This window comes from Nicotiana tomentosiformis, chromosome 8 (assembly GCF_000390325.3).
Source record: "Nicotiana tomentosiformis chromosome 8, ASM39032v3, whole genome shotgun sequence".
NCBI lineage: Eukaryota > Viridiplantae > Streptophyta > Magnoliopsida > Solanales > Solanaceae > Nicotiana > Nicotiana tomentosiformis.
In genome coordinates, this window is record NC_090819.1 from 4,298,898 (window position 1) to 4,319,187 (window position 20,290).

At 36.1% G+C, this 20,290-nt stretch overlaps 1 protein-coding gene across 1 annotated transcript; it reads left to right on the forward strand.

Moving 5' to 3' along the window:
* The first annotated feature begins 6,033 nt into the window (after positions 1 to 6,033).
* On the forward strand, positions 6,034 to 9,598 carry LOC104105820 (extensin-2-like). The gene is made up of 3 exons (XM_070181972.1): positions 6,034 to 7,462; positions 7,736 to 9,165; positions 9,273 to 9,598. The coding sequence occupies exons 1-2, from the start codon at positions 6,076 to 6,078 to the stop codon at positions 9,124 to 9,126; spliced, it is 2,778 nt and encodes a 925-aa protein (XP_070038073.1). The 5' UTR covers positions 6,034 to 6,075; the 3' UTR covers positions 9,127 to 9,165; positions 9,273 to 9,598.
* Positions 9,599 to 20,290: the final 10,692 nt, after the last annotated feature.

The window sequence follows — 20,290 nt, forward strand, 5'->3', positions numbered from 1 at the left end:
AGGCGAAACCATATTGAGAGGGCCTTAAATTTATTTTATAAAATATTTACACTAACAACAAAATTTACTTTTTAAATAACAAATTAGTCATTTAAGACAAAAAAAAGCGAATTTAAAAAAAAAGAAGTAGGAAGAACATAAAAAATAAAGTGGTGGACTATCGGATGTTGAGGTCTAGAACTCAAAGGGAAAATTTTGATTTGGCTATCATCACAAACAAGAAAAAGAAATAAACGTACATAACAAAATAGCTTAAGTTTTGAGCATTGACGGTATCAAAAATATTTACTCCTTCTGATTAATTTAAACGATGATTATAGTTTATTCTATTAAGTAACACTTATATATTGGTAAATATCTAATTGTAAATAACCTAATATAATATGTCTAATGACACTAAAAGAAAACTAGTGCATGAATGCTTTTGTGTTCATGCAGTTTTAGAGAATATTGTAAAATAAATTCATTATGTTGTCGATATATATAACTTTATTCCTATATAAAAAAGATAAAATTAAAATTGAAAAGTGAAGCGATTATACTAATTAACGAGGGAAGAAAATTATCATAATTTATAATTTATTGTATAAAATGGCCTCAATCAAGTAACAAAAAATATACTATAGCTCTTTTCTTTATACTAATTATTTATATAAATTATATAGTATATAGTAATAATAATAATAATAATAATAATAATAATAATAATAATAATAATAATAATAATAATAATTTAAAATAAATTTGGGCCCTTCAAATTTTGGGGCCTAAGGCAATGGCCTCACTGTCCAAAGCCTTAGAGCCGCCCCTGCATTCTATATGTTATATATAAAAAATTATACAAATTTTATATACTTTTTTCGGCAATAAAATGTAAATAGTTTTTGGCGCAGACTAAAAATGTTAATACCCCGTTATCTTTCTTATGATTACCTAGAACAACTCTGATTAACTAGTTAGGATAAAATATTGAACTGTGTGTAACTTTGAATTTGACCTTTTCTCTTATATTTTTGTTTTCTTTTAAAATAATACGATGATGACGTCGGAAATCGCGTAAATTCTCGTAGTGAAATATTATTAGCTTCGCTAATGAGAACAACATAAGAGTTAGTAAGATGAATAGAATTTATCACTCTTTAACTAAAGTTTCGATTCGAACCTAGAAACAGAAAAATATGATTGGGAGCTGCTTTACAAATACCAAATGGTAAACAAAAAAACGTGTCATTACATGGTGTAAAAGAAAGGGAGTGCTATTTTTTAATAATTCCACTCTTTTGCCATTTTTTTTCGTTGTGTTGCCCTTTGATTCTTTATTCTATTTTGTAGGATGATAAGTTTATCACGTTATAGTACAATAAAAGGCTGATAATTTAATTTCAAGAAGAAATAATAGTGCTAAGCATTGTGTAATATTGAATTATGCGGGTGTTTACATTTACAAATAATTACATCAAATTTAGCTTATTAGCCCCAAAAAAGGCGTTCCAATTGCATTGCTTTTTGTTCATTCATTTATCATCCTCTCCTTTGTCTGTCTGTTGCTTTGTACCAAAGCCAGAATGTTCAACTTTGAAAAATAAGTAACGTCGTTAACTCAAACAAGTACCCCATCCGTTTTAATTTATATTCCATCCGTTCATTTTTATTTGTCCACTATATTAAAAATATATTTTTATTTTTACTTATCCATTTTAATAAATCAAGAGAAAGACAATCTTTTTTTTTTTTTACCCTTACCATTAACTACTTATTCCTCAAATCATTTCCCAAGATTTTTTGAAATGTATTCATTATTATGGGTAATACCGTAAAATATATACTCTATTTTTTTTCTTAAAGGGAGTACAAAGTCAAAAGTGGACAACTAAAAGTGAACGGAGAGAGTATTATGTGGTAGTAGTTTGCTCACTACGGAGTTTAAAAAAAACAAATGAAGAAGACTTTTAAAACAACGGCAGCTCGACGTACGTGGAGGCCTAAAGCCAAAATATATTAAAAGGCACTTAAACTTCTTTCACAAGAACCATAAAATAATGAGACACAAAAGTGGTGAGAGCATAACTATGATTTTGTGGTGAGAGCGTAACACGTGATGTATGGGTTAAGCGCACACTACGAAATCGAACTCTCCCCTACACAAAAATATCATATTTAAATAGAAAAAAATAGAAAGGTAAGCCCATTATACATCAAACGTTACGATCCTTGGATTCTTAGTTAAAGAAGACGAGACACGAATAATTAAACTTTTTTTTAATTATGTATGAAACACTCAAATGTGACAAAAGGTATTATAGTTAGGAGTAACTATGAGCAGAACATAAGTTCATTTGTTTATTCATTTGACATTGTTCCAATAATGTTACGTCTCTTTTTTCAAAAAGCTTTTAATGTTTTATAATGCCGTACGAAGTACTTCGAAATAATTTCTTTTATTGTTCTTCATTTCAATTTTTGTTACTGCTTTTCCACGTCTTAATCTTTTATATGTATTTCCTTAATCAATTGTCAATTCCGATCAAAACACCGAGGAATATTAGACGTGGACTGATTAACTTTTTAGACATAATATTTACACTTAAAGAAACTACAAGACAACTATTGAAAATTATTGTCTAATTAATATTATTTTCTTAAATTCGTAAAGTCACAATCTCTTTAGAATATACAAGCGTGTTTTACTTATTTCTTGAACTTCTTCTGTATCAAAACTAAGAAAAAAATTCTTAAACAAGTGATCAGTAGATGTAATCATTTTTTAATGGCTCATCTTAACTAGGTTTGAACGTGTACTTGGTAGGAGTTTTTTTTTTTTTTTTTTTTTGTGATTTATTTTGGAGGAGAGTTGACTCACTTGTTTTTTGAAGAAAAATGCAGTTAACTTATTGACCATAATCGCTCTTTCCCTTTTCTTTCGTTTTTTTTAAGAATTAACCTAAATAGTCGTCAACCCAACCTTATATTAAAAATAGCCTGCATATATATAATATAAGTATAATTCATATATAATATATGTATAACTGTCTTTAATCAATACATAATTTATATATACCGACTAGAAAAAATAAACAATGAACCTGTCCGGTTATTTGGGTAAAGACACCCCCCTTTTTTTTCTTTCTTTTGTGATCCACTGTTCCTCTACTAAGGAAGACTTGTCATTGTAATAATATTTCTTGAAAATTCATGTGAATTCTCAATTATGAGATCAACTGCATGTGGAGGCAATAATTATAATTCTTTTGGAGCTTTATCTGCTGATCGTGTTGGAAAATAGAGGAACACCTAGGGTGTGTTTGGTACGAAAGAAAAATATTTTCGAAAAAAGTTTTTCAACTTTTTTATTTTTGGTGGCTTAAATGTTTTGGAAAATATTTTCCTCATGAACTCATTTTGCTCTAATTGGAATAAAATATTTTTCCTATCAAGAGAAGGGAAAACATTTTCTAAAACCCCTCCTCAACCTTCCCCGCCCTATTCTCCATCTCCACCAAACCCCACGGTTGAGTTACCAAATTTCCACATGCCAAACTCAAGATCGGATCTCAGTCCCAAGCTGGTGTTTATTTCTCCTCGTCGTCCCAATTGCTCCTCTTTTTTAATTCCTTCTATTTTCTTCATTTTTGTATTTCTTCTCTCTTAGTACAACCTCATTATTATTATTATTATTATTATTTATTTTGAATTATATATTTGCTTCCTTTTTCTCATTCTAGATCTTTAAATTTTATTTGAATGTGATTTTAATTATTTTTTTAATCATCTAATGTTATATTTTTCTTGATTTTTTAAAAAGTGATGGCATCAATAAACGCAATACTATCTAGCTATATATTGGTTGATAGATATATTTGCTAACTTAAATTTTATTTATGTTTTTTAATCATAATAAATAGAATTTGTATTGAGAGAATTAGATCGAATTGGACAATTATTTTGGTGATCACATATTTATTTATGTACTAAAAATCTAGTAAACTGATTGAATTATTTCATAATGGATCGGATCGAACCGAACCGAACTAATTCAAAATGGGTTGAACCGGCAGAATGTACACCCTAATTCAATCTCTTTCGCTAGTGGTAGGTTTATATTAAAAATAATAGCACCCGTCGTCATCAAATCCTGGATCCGCCTCTGAGTTCAGAATAAATTATCAACACATTTAAGTAATTTTTTAATATAAAAATAAAATCTGAGACGAAACTATTAGGTTTTGCCGAATTCATAGCCATACTTATAGCTCCTCCCTTGATATATAGTCACCAATCATCATCGACTCAATTTGAAGAAAGTGTTAAAAATATTTTATCCACCGTCCACAATTTTTTTCTTTTAATTTTTTAAAGTTGGGTTGAAAAGACAAATGCCACATCAGCATGTCCACGTAGAAAGTTACTGCTTCTACTTAGGTGATGTTTGATTGGTGCTAGGCATTAATATAATGGAGAAAATAATCTCCACATAAAACTTAACATTATTAATACGAGTATTGGTTTCACTTTTCTACCAGTAACTCTCCATAACCATAACATTATTAAGTAAAGTATCCTCTCTCTTTAATTATAGGTCTTGAATTCGAGCTCGGAGAATAAACTCACATGTAGAGAGTGTTTTACCCAAAAAATGAGACTTTCCAATATAAATCCGGATTAGTCGAGCTCTCCAGATTATCGAGTCATGAGATACCAAACAAAAACAAAAGAAAAAATCCCTCTCCATACAAGGTAGATTTATAATCTTAAAAATTAGACAAGTTATTACTACAATGCGTAAATATACTATGATAATATAAAAATTCCTTAAACACTGTATATTTATATAAGTTAAACTCATTACAAAATCACATGGTAATGAGGTATTTTCCTCATTATTTAGCATCTCGATCACATTATTTAGCATCTAGTTTCTCACAAACAATCATTCTCTTATTTAAGATAGGAATTTTGGCCAAAAAAATTAAAAAACTAACATATGAATCTACTAATTAGAAGGTGCTTCTGACACGGTATGAACTGCTGAAACATATCAATATTAAATAAAATGTTCATTTCCAGTTGGCAACAAGTAATTTCTTTAACCATCACCAGTGACCCTAAAACAAAAATTCCATGTAGTTTGCAAAAGAAAAGTACTTAGTAGTATTTTACTTGGCTTGATGAAAATGAAGGGAGAAAAAAAGTTCTTAATATTACTACAAGAAAACTTGCATTGTTTAATTTTCCTTCTTCGCATCCAAATTGATAGTAAGGCGTGAATGTCGAGAATTAGGATAGAAGGCTAGGTAGTCGAGTATTTTCCTTGTCCGTACCAGTAGTAGCAGTGTTAGTCTTGTATTTTCTTATTCGTAGATTTTTATAACTATTTGTTATTTCTTTCGCTTCGGTTTTTATGCTGGATTGCTACGGTTTCTTTTTTCATCTTTTCTTGAGCCGATGGTCTATCAGAAACAACCTCTCTACCTTTCCAAGGTAGGAGTAAGGTCTCTATACACATCGACCATAGATCTCACTTGTGGGATTACACTGAGTTTGTTGTTGTTGTTGTCGTAAATCGAAAGTCAACCACAATACTCTACTAGTTAGGGGTGTAAATAGAAATAACGAGGAAACAAACAAAACGACCAATAATTGTATGATATCTCAATGTTCATGAAAACTAATACATATGGTAAGAGAGTGGAAATATTTAAAAATAACAATCACTTTGCTTTACTCCATTTTCTGTGTAGCAGGTAACAACTACTTGCTAAAAAGAAACTATGGAAATATTCAAAGTGATCCAGAAATGAACTTTAATTAATAAGATGATAATTGGTAGATCCAGCTGTTAAGAGTTGTTAATAATTTTTAGTCTTTGATTATCAATCAGACCAATTGAATTGGTCCTTTAAACAGCTCTTTACAAGCAATTACTTCCCTAGGAACGTTACTATAAATACATTGGCCACTGAATCCCTCTAAGGCATCACCTTTCAACACTACTTCCTTTCTTCTTCCACCCCTTCAAAGTTTTTCGAGATTTCACTAGCCATATTTGGGAGGCTAGTGCAGCAATTTTCCGGCAAAATGAGTCGGTTTCACGGTGGCGGCCCCGCCAAGGGTCGTCGATATTTGCCACAAATCTTAGTGGCATTGGCCATATTGGCAGTTGCTAATGTAGTGTCAGCAGATCCTTATATATATTCTTCTCCACCACCTCCAGCATACGAGTACAAGTCACCACCACCTCCGTCTCCTTCTCCGCCACCACCTTATGTGTACAAATCTCCACCTCCTCCATCACCTTCTCCCCCGCCACCATATGTGTATAAATCACCACCTCCTCCTTCGCCATCTCCCCCGCCTCCATATGTGTATAAGTCTCCTCCACCTCCATCACCTTTACCCCCACCGCCTTATGTGTATAAATCACCACCTCCTCCTTCGCCATCTCCCCCGCCTCCATATGTGTATAAGTCTCCTCCACCTCCATCACCTTTACCCCCACCGCCTTATGTGTATAAATCACCACCTCCTCCTTCGCCATCTCCCCCGCCTCCGTATGTGTACAAATCTCCTCCTCCACCATCACCTTCGCCACCACCTCCATATTATTATAAGTCGCCACCTCCACCTTCACCATCACCTCCACCACCATATTATTATAAATCTCCGCCACCACCCTTGCCATCTCCACCTCCACCTTACTATTATAAGTCTCCACCACCACCTTCTCCTTCACCTCCTCCACCATACTACTATAAATCTCCACCACCTCCTTCTCCTTCACCTCCGCCATCTTATTATTACAAGTCTCCGCCTCCTCCATCACCATCACCATCACCATCATACTATTATAAGTCCCCACCACCACCTGCTAAGTCACCTCCTCCCCCATACTATTATAGTTATCCACCACCACCAGTAAAGTCTCCTCCTCCACCATATTATTATTCCTCACCGCCACCACCAAAGAAATCACCCCCGCCACCATATCACTATACTTCCCCACCACCACCAGTTAAGTCTCCTCCTCCACCATATTACTATTCCTCACCACCACCACCCAAGAAATCACCTCCTCCCCCATATCACTATAGTTCCCCACCGCCACCAGTTAAGTCTCCTCCTCCACCATATTACTATTCCTCACCACCACCACCTAAGAAATCACCTCCTCCACCATATTACTACTCTTCTTCACCACCACCAAAGAAATCACCACCGCCACCATACCACTACTCTTCCCCACCACTACCAGTAAAGTCACCTCCAACTCCATACTACTACACCTCCCCACCACCACCAAAGAAGTCTTCTCCCCCATCATACTATTACACTTCACCGCCACCACCTACTCATTACTATCCTCCACATCATCATTTGGTGGTCAAGGTTGTCGGAAAGGTCTACTGTTTTAGATGCTATGATTTAAAATACCCAGAAAAGTCTCATGGCAAGAAACACCTGAAAGGTACCGTTTTTATACCATGCCCACTCTCTTTATTTACTTTTAACTTATCATCAAAAAATTATTTAACTATATATTTTCCTTTTTGTTGCTTTATTAATAAAAAGGAATAAGAATAGTTAAGTAAAGTTAGAAAAAATTAATTTTTATCATGTGATCGAAGAGTTAGTTTTATATTATGAAAAATAAATTTTGGTTCTAAGGTCGTGAAATATATGTTAGATGCTTAATTATTTTAGTGTTTATTAATATATTATTCTTTTTTACATGAATTAGGTGCCGTTGTTAAGGTAACTTGTAAGGCTGGTGACAAGAAAATTGTGAGTTATGGTATCACAAAGATCAACGGCAAATTTAGCATTACTGTTAAAGGATTTGAATATGCCAAATATGGAGCAAAGGCTTGCAAGGCTAAACTACACAATGCTCCAAAGGATTCAAATTGTGACATTCCTACAAATCTTCATTGGGGAGTAAAGGGTGCTAACCTTAAAGTGAAGTCAAAGAACCATTATGAAGTTGTACTTTATGCAAAACCATTTGCTTATGGCTCTAAGACACCTTATGCAAAATGCACAAAACCTATGCCTACGCCTACTCCATACTACTACAAATCTCCTCCACCTCCATCGCCGACTTATATTTACAAGTCACCACCTCCCCCAACCCCGACATACGTTTACAAATCTTCGCCGCCACCAACCCCGACATACGTTTACAAATCTTCGCCGCCACCAACTAAGTCTCCACCATCTCCTTATTACTACAAGTCTCCACCTCCACCATCACCAAAACATGCCCATGTATACTATTATAAATCACCACCGCCTCCATCTTCATCGCCTCCACCTTCTTACTATTATAAATCCCCTCCACCACCATCACCTTCTCCTCCTCCTCCATATTACTACAAGTCGCCACCACTCCCATCACCATCACCTCCACCACCATACTACTATAAGTCACCACCACCGCCATCCCCATCACCACCCCCACCTTATTATTACAAGTCTCCACCTCCACCATCACCAAAACCTGCACATGTATACTATTATAAATCACCACCACCCCCATCGCCATCACCTCCACCTCCTTACTATTACAAATCTCCTCCACCGCCATCACATTCTCCTCCTCCTCCTCCATATTACTACAAGTCACCACCACCCCCATCACCATCACCCCCACCACCGTACTACTATAAGTCACTACCACCACCTTCCCCATCACCACCCCCACCTTATTACTATAAGTCTCCTCCACCACCATCACCATCTCCTCCACCACCCTATTACTATAAATCACCACCACCTCCATCGCCATCACCGCCACCACCCTATTACTATAAATCACCACCACCTCCATCGCCATCACCGCCACCACCCTATTATTACAAGTCTCCACCACCGCCATCTCCATCACCGCCACCACCCTATTATTACAAGTCTCCACCACCGCCATCTCCATCACCGCCACCACCCTATTACTACAAGTCCCTTCCTCCACCGTCGTCTTCTCCTCCACCTCCATACTATTACCACTCTCCACCTCCACCAGTAAAGTCTCCTCCTCCTCCCTATTACTACAGCTCACCTCCTCCACCCGTAAAATCACCACCTCCGCCAGTATACATTTATGCTTCTCCGCCACCTCCAATCCACTACTAAATATTTCTAGGAGCTCAGCCATTCTCCATAATCAATCAAGTGAGTAGCCGTTTAAATTGAATATTTCTTTTCCATATGAAATCAACTTTTGATTTTTCTTTTCTTTGAATTAAGTTCTAATCTTATATTTCATTGTTTGTTTTCAGATTTTAATTTGAAGGACAAAATAAATGCTGGCTTCTTGAGCAAAAGATTCAAACATCAATGGCACAAAGCAATTAATTTATGGAATAAGATATTCAATTTTTCAGTTGAAGGATTGATTCTTATTGCACATTGTTCTCTAGTGCATTCACGGGGACAAGGCTACAATAACTTTGATTCTTCATATATAGAGTTTGTTTTTTCGTAATTTATTGTTGTATTGAGGATGTCCTCGTTTTATTCATTTCCTATTAGTTATTGCAAGTTGTTTTCTTGTAATACCTTGGTGTACTTTGTGCACAAATCAATAAGAAGATCAATTTCGTTATATTCTCTGTTTTTTCTTTTTGCTTTTTCCACTCGGTAAACAAATAAATAAGTCTTATCCTTATATATAAAAAATGAAAATACCAATAATTTTTTTAAGATCTTTAAAATAGTTTAAAGGTAAAAGAAGTTCAAGACATATATAAGTGATACACGTACCTCTCGTGTACTTTTTATATTCGGGAAGGGTCAAAAATGCTACTAAACTATTGAAAAAGGTCTAAAAATATCTCATCCACCTATTGGACTAAAAATACCCTCCGTCCACTTTTTTTGTTCACTTATACCCTTTGACCGTTAGGTCAATGCTGAATTTAAATAATTATTTAAATTCCATGTGGCAACTTCTTATTCGCCGAAATTAAAATATCTAACCTATTAGAAAGACACACGCCATATCTACCCGTATTTTCGGAAACACCCACCCCAAACACTAATCTAACCCGAATAAAAAGTTCAAATAAAAAAATGATACTCCACTTCCATCTAACCTATGGATTTACATATGTTTATTTTCTTGATTAATCTTATGTATAGCACTATCATCGAATAAAAGTTCATGAACAAATTAAACAAATAAGAAAAGCCTAGCATGAATGAGCCAACGATTTTCTTGACAATAATGTGAGACGAAAAACTAGGGGTAGTCCAACGGTTTATGATATCTTCCAAACAATCACTTTGAGATCTTTCCATTATGTGAAAATGATTAAATTAAACTCATCTTGAATATAATACAATTTGTGTCTATCATGCAAATTGAACTGGATGACATAACAAGAAAAAGAAAATCACGTAGTAAATTTGCATCTATATATTTGGTGCAACTTCCATGGAGCTTTTGTTCTACGGAGTTTGATAGAAGTAGGGCCTCTTTTTTTTAGTTGAACTTTTTGTTCGAGTCGGGTTAGTATTTAAAGTGGGTTAGTATGAAAAACTGTTAGATATGGATGGGTCTTCCTTATGGGTTAAATGTTTTAATTTTGGCCAATAAGAAGTTGTCACGAGAAATTTAAATAATAATTATTTTTAATTCAGTATTGACCTAATGGTCAAAGGGCAAACGTGAACCATAAAGGTGGATGAAGGGTATTTTTAAACTTTATCTAATAGTTTAGGGCATTTTTAACCCCTTTCCTTTTTATATTTAAGATTTTTTAAAATAAAGCAAAATACTTTACATTTTTTAAATTTGTAAAAGTTGGGTTGAAAGACAAATGCCACACCAGCATGTCCACGTAGAAAGTTACTGCTTCTACTTAGGTGATGTTTGATTGGTTCTCTACATTAATATAATGGAGAAAATAATATCCACATAAAACTTAACATTATTAATACGAGTATTGGTTTCACTTTTCTACCAGTATCTCTCCATAATTATCCACGGTTGTGATGGGTGGAAAATAAAGTGCCTTCTATTCTTAAGTAAAGTATTTTTTCTCTTTAATTATAGGTCTTGAATTCGAGCTCGAAAAATAAACTTACAAAAGTGTTTTGCCCAAAAATTGGGACTTTACAATTTAAATCCGGATTAGTCGAGCTCACCGGAACATCGAGTCATGAGATACCAAACAAAAACAAAAGAAAAAAACCCTCTCCATACAAGGTAGATTTATAGTCTTGAAAATAAAACAAGTTATTGCTACAATGCGCAAATATACTATGTCAATATAAAATTTTATTAAACACTGTATATTCATATAAGTTAAACTCATTATGAAATCACGTTAGTTACCTCAAAATAGGACTTTAAAAACTCATCTAGTTTCTCACAAACAATCATTCTCTTATTTAAGATAGGAATTTTGGCCAAAAAAAACTAAAAACTAACATATGAATCTACAAATTAGAAGGTTCTTCTGACACGGTATTAACTGCTGAAACCTATCAATATTAAATAAAATGTTCATTTCCAGTTGGCAACAAGTAATTTCTTTAGCCATCACCGGTGACCCTAAAACAAAAATTCCATGCAAAAGAAAAGTACTTAGTAGTATTTTACTTTGCTTGATGAAAATGAAGGGGAAAAAATTCTTAATATTACAAGAAAACATGCATTGTTTAATTTTCCTTCTTCACATCCAAATTGATAGGAAGGCGTGGAGGTCGAGAACTAGGATAGAAGTCTAGGTAGTCGAGTGTTTTCCTTATTCGTACCAGTAGTTGCAGTGTTAGTCTTGTATTTTGTTATTCGTATATTTCTATAACTATTTGTTGTTTCTTTCGCTTCGGTTTTTTTGTTGGATTGCTGGTGTTACTACTTGTTTTTACGGTTTCTTTTTTCATCTTTCCTTGAGCTGAAAGTTTATTGAAAATAGTCTTTCTACTTTTCCAAGGTAGGGGTAAGGTCTCGGTACATACTGTGAGCACATGATTTTTGCCCGACTAAAATATTCCTACAAAAATTCACAAATAGAGAGTTTCTTAATTGTTTTAGGTTTTACAGAATTTGTAGGGATTTTTGGTTAATTGTTGCTTGCATTTATTTGCATATTTAATATTTTTAAATCATGAGAAAATACCAAAATGTCTAAAGTATTTCATGCATAACATTTTAGGTCTTAATTGCACTTAGGATTTAATTACATAAGTTAATTGTATTATTAAACAGAAAATCACAAAATATGGGTCATTTTTGAATTTTTAGCTTTTAATTGCAAATTAAGTAATTTTTCCTTCATTAGTCTAAATTAATTAATTATGTTAAAATAGCTAACTAGGTTTATTTCTACAAATTAGATTAATTTAAGACTTAATTTAGGTTTTAATTATTCAATTAGAATTCAAAATCAAGAAAAAGAAAAGAGAAGGAAATTCGGTTTGGGTTTAAATCCGGGCCAAAATAATTTGGCCCAAACAACCACCTGAATTCCGCCAGGCCCAACCCCTCACCCGGTCCAGTCTCACAACTAAGTGCGAACGACGCCGTTTTGGATGGATCGATCTCGACCATTGAATCCCTCTCCATCCAACGGGTGCAGTCCACTCTCACCCCCATATAAAAGGGCCATTATAACTCCTCCCCCCCAGAACACTAAACCTAAATGCAGAGCTAAGCGGCGCCCACCTCTTTTTCTCTTTCTCCGTCGACCGAACTCGCTTGAACTCAAGTGAGTTCACCCTCCCTCCAACTCACGCACGTGGTTCCTTCACCCTCCCTCCTCCACGTCACCTATCCCGTAACGACCTCTGACAGAAAAGATTCTTCTCTCCCTTAGGCTTCACGCACTTTTTGTATTGAGAACAATCTCGGATGAATGGTGGTCGTAGGATCTGAGAGATTCAAGATCCTAGACCTCCATTTGTCCGATTTGGTTCACAAGAAAGAGAATCGGATTCTCGCAGATTTTTCGGACGGAAAGAGGAATTTTAGGGCACAACTTGAAGAAAATAGGTATGAAAATTTCTGGTTTGGGTATATATAGGGAGGTTAAGGGATTTCTCAGGGGTCTCTTTTTTTGGGAACAAAAATTTTTCAGAGAGAAAAATCGGAAAGAAAAGCTAGGGTTTTAAAAACGTTCTTTTCCTTCTTAGTGGTGGATCTTCTTTTTGATTATTTTGTTTAGTTTCAGAACAAAAAAAAATACAAAAAAAAACATGTTCAGTCTTCTTCTTTTCCATTTTATTTCAATTACTGTCTAAAAATTCGAAAAAAAATTCCGTCCCTTCTTTTCCAATCTGGATTTTGAGTTGAAAACTGGAGTTCGATTGGGAAGTTGTTGAGTTCGCTGCTGCTCAAGAAGGTTTTTGCTGAAGTCCTTGTTCGGACGTCATTTTCTTCATTGTAGTTCTACTTATCATTTAAGAGGTCACATTTCGAATTCTATCCTTCTTTTCTGCAGATTCTGTGTCATGAATGTTGGCGTTATTTGCTTATTTTCTCTTATTTCTATATCTTGGCGTATATAATGATGTCTTGAATGTTTTTGAACTTTAAATGAATGGGGTTATTTTCAACAGTCATGCCGTAGATTTGGATTTCTCTTATCGACATGTTTCTGTTGTTCATTCTGAACTAACATATTATAATGGGTTATTACTGTAAAATGACTTGATTCTTTATATGAATGTTCATCCCTCTTCCTGTTATGTTTCCTCACCAAAGTTTGCGTCATTTTTGTTTTGATTTTATTTGCTTGGATATGATTGAGTCCAGTCTCTGAGTTATCTCGGATCTTGAGCAATACCACGTTGAATATGTTTCATGTTTAGCTCATTACTTTTCGGCTGTCGTATGGTGAGTCGTATGATTATCTCTCTTAAGTGGCTAAATTTCTCTATAGAGAACAGACCCCCCCTCCATTCATATACCCAGATTTTTCTGATTTGGATCCTGGATATGTCTTCTAAGAGACATGCTGTTTGCCCTTCAGCTTCACGTAAATGTGTTATGCCTCTTCTCCCGGTGAGCACTCTCAATCTCTAGAATAATCGTCTACAAAATAAAGAAAAAGAATTAGAGCTTACGAAAGAAATCAAAGCATAAGGAAAGGAACATACAATAGTCGGACTTACCCGGAGAGCAAAACTAGCAATGTTATTCGATAGAGTACTATCATTTATCATCTCGAGGGCCATACCCTCGATCTTAGAACAAAGAGGACCGAGGGCAGGGACTATTTCCTCAGTATCTACAAGAAGATTACGATCCATTGAAATCGCAATAATCCTGAAGCCTCCTTCCAACCTCACTTCGAGTTGAGTGAGCCCCTCATCGATCATCCTCAACTCGTCCATGTCCATATCAGAGTCGGATCCAATGTCCTCCTCAGTAACGGCCTTCTCTCTGTCATTAGCCGCAGAGGGGACATCTATTGCGACCCTAGAAGACGAGGCCTCCTATTGCCTCGAAAGTGCGAGGCCGTCATTCTGCATCGCGTCCTTGACCATCTCCCCCACGGGACGCATTGATGCACTCATTTTCATCTCCTCTAAGTGCGGGACCTCTGAACCTTCCTAGAGGCTCTCTCTAACATGAACTGTGGCCATCTATCAAAGAACAAAGTCATATTCTTCCAAGTCGATGGCTATTGGCTTTTCTCCTCCCACCCAAAACTCTCCTCTTACGAGGCATTAGACTACCGTCATCACAAGAGATATCATCGTCCTCATCAATCAGTGAAAGGCGTTGATGAGTATAAATAGAGGACGGAACGTGTTCTTGGACTGCAGCGGCCGAAGAAGGAGTCGGCACAAAAGCGGAAGTAATCACAAATAGGGGTAGAAACCAAAGGGGCATTAGCCTTCCTCCAAAAGGATGGCACCGGTTCCCGGCTCCTTCTAGAAGACCCCCTGCCTGAGAAATAAGTATACGTCGAAGTCAGCAAAACGAGTCGGCGTACAATGAAAAATGAAACGACCACGGCCAATAAGAAAAGTTACATGTCAAAGTAAGAGCCGGTTTGAACTTCTTGATGAAGCTTGGCTAGTCACGGATCCCTATGATGTGGGGGAGGATTTGCTTGACCCAGTCAGAGATGCGCGTGACTAGAAGGGGAGGCTAAGTGTTGACTACAAAGAAAGAAAAAATCCTTCAATTAACTCCAAGTAAGTAAAAGAATGCGCACAAAAACAAGAAGAAAAGAAAAAGAGAAAAGAAAATAGCACTTACGTGTGTAATTCCAAGCCTCTGGAAAGCCATCAACATTAGCCACCACGTCCTCGGTCTTAACGAAGAAAATATTGAGCCAGAATAACGACTGGTCTTATCGTCCGTCTTCACCACCAAACACTTACTTCCAGGATGGCGAAGATTCAACATCGTTCCCTGTAAAAGCTATGAACGAAGAGATGAACCAAATACTGCAACGTCAGCTCAACCTCAGGCAGCTCGGCAAATTTGGTCAGCATTCTTATAATTTTGTAGACATACGGCGCAAACTGAGCAGGACAGACGCCGTAGTGACGACACAATTCCTCCACCAATAGAAGGAGGGGGAACGAATAACCGATGAGGAAAGGATAAGCGTATAAAGTATAGTATTCGGGGCGATGAACCTGTACCACATTCCCACCAGTCGGGATCAGTTTGACATGGTTTGGAAGGCCGAATTTGGCCTTAAGTTCCACCAACTCCTTAAGAATCATCATCGATTGAAAGACTCCAGGCACGGCGTCAGGTAATTTGGTGAGGTCGAACCTGGAGTCAGGATTGTAGGGGATTATCTCCTCCACTGACGGGAATGCTTCGTCATCAACAATGGCGGAAACACCCTCCCCATGAGGGGGAAACACAACTGCTAAAGGAGGAATACAATTCCCTTTACCAACATTTGATGGCAAATCAGACATGGTGCAAAATAGTAGAGAAGAATAACGAGCGGGAAAGAATAGAAATGGAATAAGACAGCAAAGTGAAGAGGGAAGTCTAAAGAAGAAAATGGCAAGAAGGATAAAGCTCTGGAAAGTTGAGAGAAGCAAACTTCAAACCCAAGTACAAAAACCTCAATTTATATAGATCATGGCACCAAACCCAAAAACGGCTCGTCACCATTGGCACCAGAATCGAAACGGCAGATCCAATCAAGGGTCACGCGTGAATCGAGGCAATATATAAGAAATATGTGTCATAATGACGTTTGATGCCATGGCGTCTTTATGTTCCTTGGACATGATAACTCCAACAAATCGCCCGGGAAACAAGAGATATTTGAATTTTGCGGCCCACAGAGAGCCATGTGTCCCCATCGGAATAACGATTACGACTCTTGTAGCTAACTCGATAAGTTCAACCAAAACGATAATTTTCCGCTCATTAAGTTCACCTGCTAGGACGACCTCAATAAGCGGAGTGACTAACTGCATAAGTTAAAAATTATCTCTAATATGATTAAGTCATGTTAGCATTAATGAGGCATTCACAGGCCACCAAGTGTCATCAATGCGACTCTAATAGACAACTGCCCAGGGTCAAAGTGGCTCTAGAAACAATGAAGGTTGCGGTCAAAGAGTTAGTAAGGATTAAGGTCGAGGAGTCATCAAAGATCAAGGTCGTTGTCGAACATCCTTGACAGAGTTATAACAGCTAGTTTCAAGATAGGACACTAAAGTTAATATTTTAGTGGATATTCTCTACACTTGTACTATTAGAGTTTGTAGAAATATATTCCCTAAAAATAGAAAGAGACACAAAGATAGGGGCATGAGATATTCATTTGTAAAAAATACATTGACTTTATAGAGAGAATCTGGTCCTATTGCAAGCATACAAAAATAACCTTTTTACTAAGATTCTTATCTAGTATTGTAACGACTCGACTTGTCATTTCAAGAATTTAAGTCCCGTTTGGGGGCATAAGGCCCTGAGCAGCTTCGTATTATGTGTATTAACTTGCGTGCGTGGTTGAATTCAGTTACCGAATGATTCAGAGTGATTTGGGACACTTAGTCCCTAAAATGAAAGCTTAAGTCTTAGGATTTTGACCGTAGTCGGAATTATGTGAAGACGACTCCGGAATGGAATTCTGTCAGTTCTGTTAGCTCCGTTGGGTGATTTTGAACTTAGAAGCGTGCCCGGACTGTGAATTGGAGGTTTGTAGCTGATTTAGGCTTGAAATGGCAAAAGTTAATATTTTTGGAGATTTGGACCGGAAGTGGACTTTTTTGATATCGGGGTCGGAATGCTATTCCGAGAGTTGGAACAGCTTCGTTATGTTATTTGGGACTTGCCTGCAAAATTTGACATCATTCCGGGTTGGTTTGATAGGTTCCGGCACGAGTTTTCGAAGTTGGAAAATTTGAAAGTTCTTAAGTTCGATTCATAGTGCGATTCTTATTTTCGGCGTTGTTCGATGTGATTTGAGACCTAGAGCAAGTCCATGTTAGGTTATGGAACTTGTTTGTATGTTTAGATGGGGTCCCGAGGGCCTCGGGTGTGTTTCGGATGGGACTCGTGCCAATTTCTTCTAATTTTAGATTGCTGGTTTCTGGTGTCTAGTGCTCTCTTTCACGATCGCGTAGTGTTCTGTTGATCTGCCCCATTTTTCTTCATCGCGTTCGCATAGTACCTCATGCGATCGTGAAGGTCTGCTTTCTTCTACTTCGCGTTCACATCAGTTCCCTCACGTCCGCGTTGTTGGCTATTTCTTCTTCGCGTTCGCATCATTTGCCCCGCGTTCGCGTAAGCTCCTGCCCACTGTTCATCGCGTTCGCGTCCCTCCACTCGCAATCGCGAAGGGTCTTTCTTGGCAGCCTCAATTTTCTTCTCCGCGATCTCGATCACGACTCAATCTCCGCGATCTCGATGCATAGTCATCTCGGCAGAATATAAGTTTTCCAAATCGAGGGTTAGGCCATTTTCACCATATTTTGACTTGTAGAGCTCGGTTTTGAGCGATCCTTTGTGGATTTTTCAAGCAATTCGATTGGGTAAGTGTTCTTCACCTAGTATTTAATATATTCCATGATTTTATCTTCATTTTATCATTTAATTTGTGTTTTGAGTTGAAGAAAATGGTGATTTTTAAAGAAAATTTTAAAAATGAAAAATCACGATTTGAGGGACGAAATGGTATCGGATTTTGATGATTTTAGTATGGTTGAACTCGTGAGTGAATGCGTGTTCGTATTTCGTAACCTTTGCCGGATTCCGAGACGTGGGTCCCGCGGACAAAATTTTGAGTTAATTTCGGTTTTTATTGAAAAATATAGTATTTTCTTATGGAATTGATTCTAAATTTTTTTTTTGTTTGTTGACTGTATCGAATTAATTATAACTAGATTCAAGTCGATCGGAGTTGAAAAATAATCGAGAAAAAGGCATACTACTTGATTAAATTGGAGCAAGTCGAGGTAAGTGTTTTGCTTAACCTCGAGTGGGGGAATTACCCCTTAGGCATCGAGTCTTATGTGTCATTTGTGAAATGTGAAAAACCGTGTACGCGAGGTGACGAGTATGTATACGGGCTTATATGTGCAAAATTTATTGAGTTAAAGTCTTAGGCATATTGTGTATTAAATTGGATATTTGTTGACATTTATTGAATCATCTGTTGCCATGCCTCAATTCGCATTTATTCAACTTGTTTTTATATGACGATTTGATGTGAATGTTACGTGTATATCTTTTTGAATTCTGTGAGTTTGATGGTTTGATATTCTTGGAATTTAATTTCATGATGAATTATTTCTATTAAAATAAGTAATTAAGCAAGCCTAAGAAGATGTGCTAATATAATTATCTAAATTTGGATTTAATGAAGGCTTTGTTTTATGCTAAATAATTTCTATCTATGTTGATTATTTTTGTGGTATTATATACATTGCGTGGAGCCTTCGGCTATTTGTTGTGAAATTAATTGATTTGGTTGTATCTTTGAAATTTGGTTGTGGCCATTGGGCAATTGTGATATAAATTAATTTTGTTATGTTGTCGTGATAATTTCCCGTATAAATTATTGTGTTGTGTGAGTTGTTACTTTGAGGATATAAGGGTGGCATTCCACTGTTGATATTATGTGGGTATAAGGGTGGCATTTCACTATTGTTGTATTTATTGAAATATTGTTTGGGCAGAGTGATAAGGGTGGTTATCGGAGAGATAAGGGTGGCAATATGAGCGATAAGGGTGGCTATTGATATTGTCAGGGCGGAGGGATAAAGGTGGCTATTATAAGAGTGATTAGGGTGGCTATCGGAGAGATAAGGGTAGCTATTGTCAGGGATGATATGTGATGATGTGGAGTGGTTGCATTGGTGATTTTATATGATGTTATGATTTCCTTGTGTTTATTTTTATACCTTGTGCAGTTTGTCTTGTTGTTGGTAAATTGATAACAATCTGATTTATGTTGAAATTGAGAGCCTGTGGCTATTGCCATGCGGATTATAAAATAAAATGTGGGCACGAGGTGCCGTGAGTAAATAATAAGGATATTGGCACGTGAATTGTCCGTGCAGTTGTGATATGAAATGTGGCACGTGGTGCTGTGATTAAATGATAATGATATTTGGCACGTGAATTGTCCATTCAGTTGTGATATGAAATGAGGGCACGAGGTGCCGGAAAAATATGATGATTTAATTATGGGCACGAGGTGCCGTGGAAATATGAAAAATGGGCTGAGAACCGTATTTACGAAAAATATGAAAAATGGGCTGAGAACCGTGTTTATGAAAAATATGAAAATGGGCTAAGACCCATGGTTGAATGATTATGAAATGAAGTGTCACATGGTGACTTTTTAATTTAAAGAATTATATTCAAAATATTTAATTGGAAAGAATTACATTCGAAAGATATTTATTTAAAGAAATTATATTTGAGAGAAATTTATTTAAAGGAAGTATATTTGAAAAATGTTTATTTGAAGAAATTATATTTGAAAGAGAGTTATTTGGAAGAATTAAATGTGAAAGATATTTATTTGAAGGATTTGATTTAATTGTGTGTAATTGTAATTATTAATTGTTGAGCGATATTAATGGTGTTCTTATTGTCTGCTGTACATATCACTGATTGTTTTATGTTGCCATTATTGTTATTTGTTTCCTTATATTTTGTATATTATGTTGCACAGGCTTTTAGACTAGTGAGTGTCTTGACTGTACCTCGTCTCTACTCCACTGAAGTTAGTCTTGATACTTACTAGGTACCGATCGTGGTGTACTCATACTACACTTCTGCACATTTTTTGTGCAGAGCCAGGTATTGGAGATATTGGACTTGAGCAGAGTTAAAGCGGGATTGTAAGGA

What these genes read in the sequence shown, in the direction of transcription:
- LOC104105820 (XM_070181972.1), top strand. Translation starts at nt 6,076, where the DNA reads ATGAGTCGGTTTCACGGTGGCGGCCCCGCCAAGGGTCGTCGATATTTG. An exon ending in TGGCAAGAAACACCTGAAAG is followed by an intron (nt 7,463 to 7,735) that starts GTACCGTTTTTA and finishes TACATGAATTAG; the next exon opens with GTGCCGTTGTTAAGGTAACT.